This window comes from Lagopus leucura, unplaced genomic scaffold (genome assembly GCF_019238085.1).
Source record: "Lagopus leucura isolate 7727_CA_CO unplaced genomic scaffold, USGS_WTPT01 Super-Scaffold_100076, whole genome shotgun sequence".
In the NCBI taxonomy this organism is placed as follows: Eukaryota; Metazoa; Chordata; class Aves; order Galliformes; family Phasianidae; genus Lagopus; species Lagopus leucura.
Genome location: NW_024962316.1, coordinates 916,487 through 918,924, shown reverse-complemented (window position 1 = coordinate 918,924; position 2,438 = coordinate 916,487). Strand labels below are relative to the sequence as shown.

The following is a 2,438-nucleotide window of genomic DNA, read 5'->3' as shown; positions in this document are numbered from 1 at the left end:
TCTCACCCCCCGCCGCAACCCCTCCCCCAAACCTTCCATCCCCCCCCATGCCACCCCCCAACGACTTCGCAGCCCCGCTGCAGCCCTTCCCAAACGATCCACCCCCAACGCGACCCGCGGCGCAGCCCGCCCCAAACGGCGCTCCCGGCCCCCCCCCCCGCCCCCCGGTACCTCTTGGATCGCTGCAGCAAAGCCCCGGCCGTTCTCTGCCCCCGGCAGCCTCCGCCCGCCGCCCCCCAGCAGCTCGGATCCGACATCGCGGAGCCGGGAGCGCGCGGGGCCGCACCGGGGCCGCCTCCCGAGCCGAGCACGGCCCGACCCGCCCCGCCGCACCGGGGTTACCGTGGAAACGGGCGGCGGTTCGAAGAGGGGGGGGGAGGGGGAGTAGGGTCGCCATAGAAACGAGGCGGTTACCCCCCATCACCACCACCAAATGGGGTCAGGGTTGCCATGGAGATGGGGCAGCACCCCAAAATGGGGTCGGGTTGATGTAGAGGCAGGGCAGCACCCCGAAAGTGAGCTTTGGGTCACCATAGGAATGGGGCATCACCCTAAATGGGGTCAGAGTTACTCATACAGAGCATCACCCCAAAATGGGGTCCGGGTTGCCATGGAGATGGGCATCACCCCAAAATGGAGATGCAGCCACCACTACCCATGCATTATGGGACCACGCGTTCCCCAAAGCCAGTGCTGCTGGCCCCAAAGCTCACGTGTTGCTGCAGTGTGGGCAACCCTAGGGGGGCTCCCCAATGTGCCCCCACTGCTCCTCACACAACGGGGTCACCATGGGGGGGCTTCACCCACACAGCCCCACACTCCCTCCTGGGCTGCAGCAGGGACACCCCACGCCAAGACCCAGTGACACAGATCCCGGTGCCCGGCCTCATTTTCCAGCTGTGAGCGGGTCAGGTGCCGATGCATCACCAGCACAAACCCCACGTGGGACAGCATCACCAAACCGGGCTGAAAATCCCCCAAATCCCCACACTGATGGGGCCCAGCCTGCTGGGTGCCACCAACTCCACGTCCTCATCCCCACGCTGTCCCCACCACAAAGCACAGCGTGGCCCCAGCAGCCGCCCTGCCCCGAGCACGGTGCCACTGTGCCACGGTCACTGCAGCTACAGGACAGCCACCAAAGATCCCCTGAAGACGAGCACCCCATCCCACAGCAGGCTTCCTATGTGGGAGAAGGGCCTCACCCTCACTCTGACCCCACGCTGGGGGGCATTTTGAGGTTTTTCCCCAAGTGCAGCACGCTCAGAGGCTGAGCTCCAGCTGCTGTGATGGCTTTCACACGGAGTTCCCCCAAATGGAGCCATCAGTTGGAGATCACCACACACAATCTGCTTTTGGGGCATGCAAACTGCGGATGGACCCCGTCCACCTCTCCCAGTGTGCCCAGAAGAAGCTTCTGTCCCATTCAGGGTGGGAGTCCCACCTCTCTGCCCCGAGCAGGCAGGGTTTGGGGTCTTACCTCCAGGGGTGCAGAGATAGCAGCGGGCTGCAGGGGCTGCAGGGGCTGCAGGGGCTCAGCAGCGTCGGGCTCTGGCTGCTCGGGGACAGGCTGCAAGGCAACGGTGTGAGCAGCACCCGGCACCTGGGGGCACGGCACAGCAGCAGCAATTCCCCTCCCGGGGCACCATCGGGAACGGGGGACAAAGATCAAGGAGAGGGGGGAGAACCGGAAGGGAGACGTTGTGGGCAGGGCTGAAGGGGGCACAGACGGGGGGCGAGGGCTGGGGATGCGGGAGGGCAGACGCCACGGCGGGCGGGAAAGCTGGGGATGCTCGGGATGAGGGGACGCCCAGGGGATGGGGGGGGTCGGGACGGGGGGATGCGGGGATGCTCAGCACGCGGGGATGCTCGGAGCGCGCGGGATGTGGGGATGCTGGCGATGCGGGGATGCCGCTGTCGCCATCAGCCCGAGCCCGGCGCCGCCGGCAGCCCCTTCCCGACTCACTCCAAGGTCAGCGCGGGGATCTTCAGCCGCTCCCGCCGCGCCTTCATGCCGCCGCCGCCGCTCCGCTCCGCTCCGCCCGTCGCACCGGCAGCCCCCGCGCTGGGCGGCTCCAACGGGCGGCGGCAGCGGCGGCACCGCCGGGAGAGGAGCTCGGCCCGCCGGGCACGGACCCGCCCCTGCAGATCGGCACGGCTCGGCACGGCTCGGCACGGCTCAGTACAGCTCGGCACGGCTCGGCACCGCGCGGCACCGCAGCCCCCAGCTCCCAGCACAGCCCTGACGGCGCAGAAGCTGCTCGGTGCTGCTCCGCTCCCGGGCTTTGCCTGGGCACAGAGCAGCACCGTTCCAGGACGGCCCAGTACAGCACCAGTTCCTATAGCGGCCCCAGCGCCCCCTCCAGTGCACCCCTGGCACAGCACCCGTGTGCCCCGCAGCCCCACAGAGGCATTGCAGCAGCGGTGCACCCCCTCAT

General features: G+C 68.3%; 1 protein-coding gene across 1 annotated transcript in view; it reads right to left on the bottom strand.

Annotated features, from left to right (window-relative positions):
- Positions 1-263, bottom strand: part of MAST3 (microtubule associated serine/threonine kinase 3) — a 13,898-nt gene extending 13,635 nt beyond the window's left edge. The window contains 1 exon segment of the mRNA XM_042887266.1: positions 172-263. Within this exon segment, the coding sequence (XP_042743200.1) occupies positions 172-257 (86 nt within the window). The 5' untranslated portion in view covers positions 258-263.
- Between the last annotated feature and the right edge of the window lie 2,175 nt (positions 264-2,438).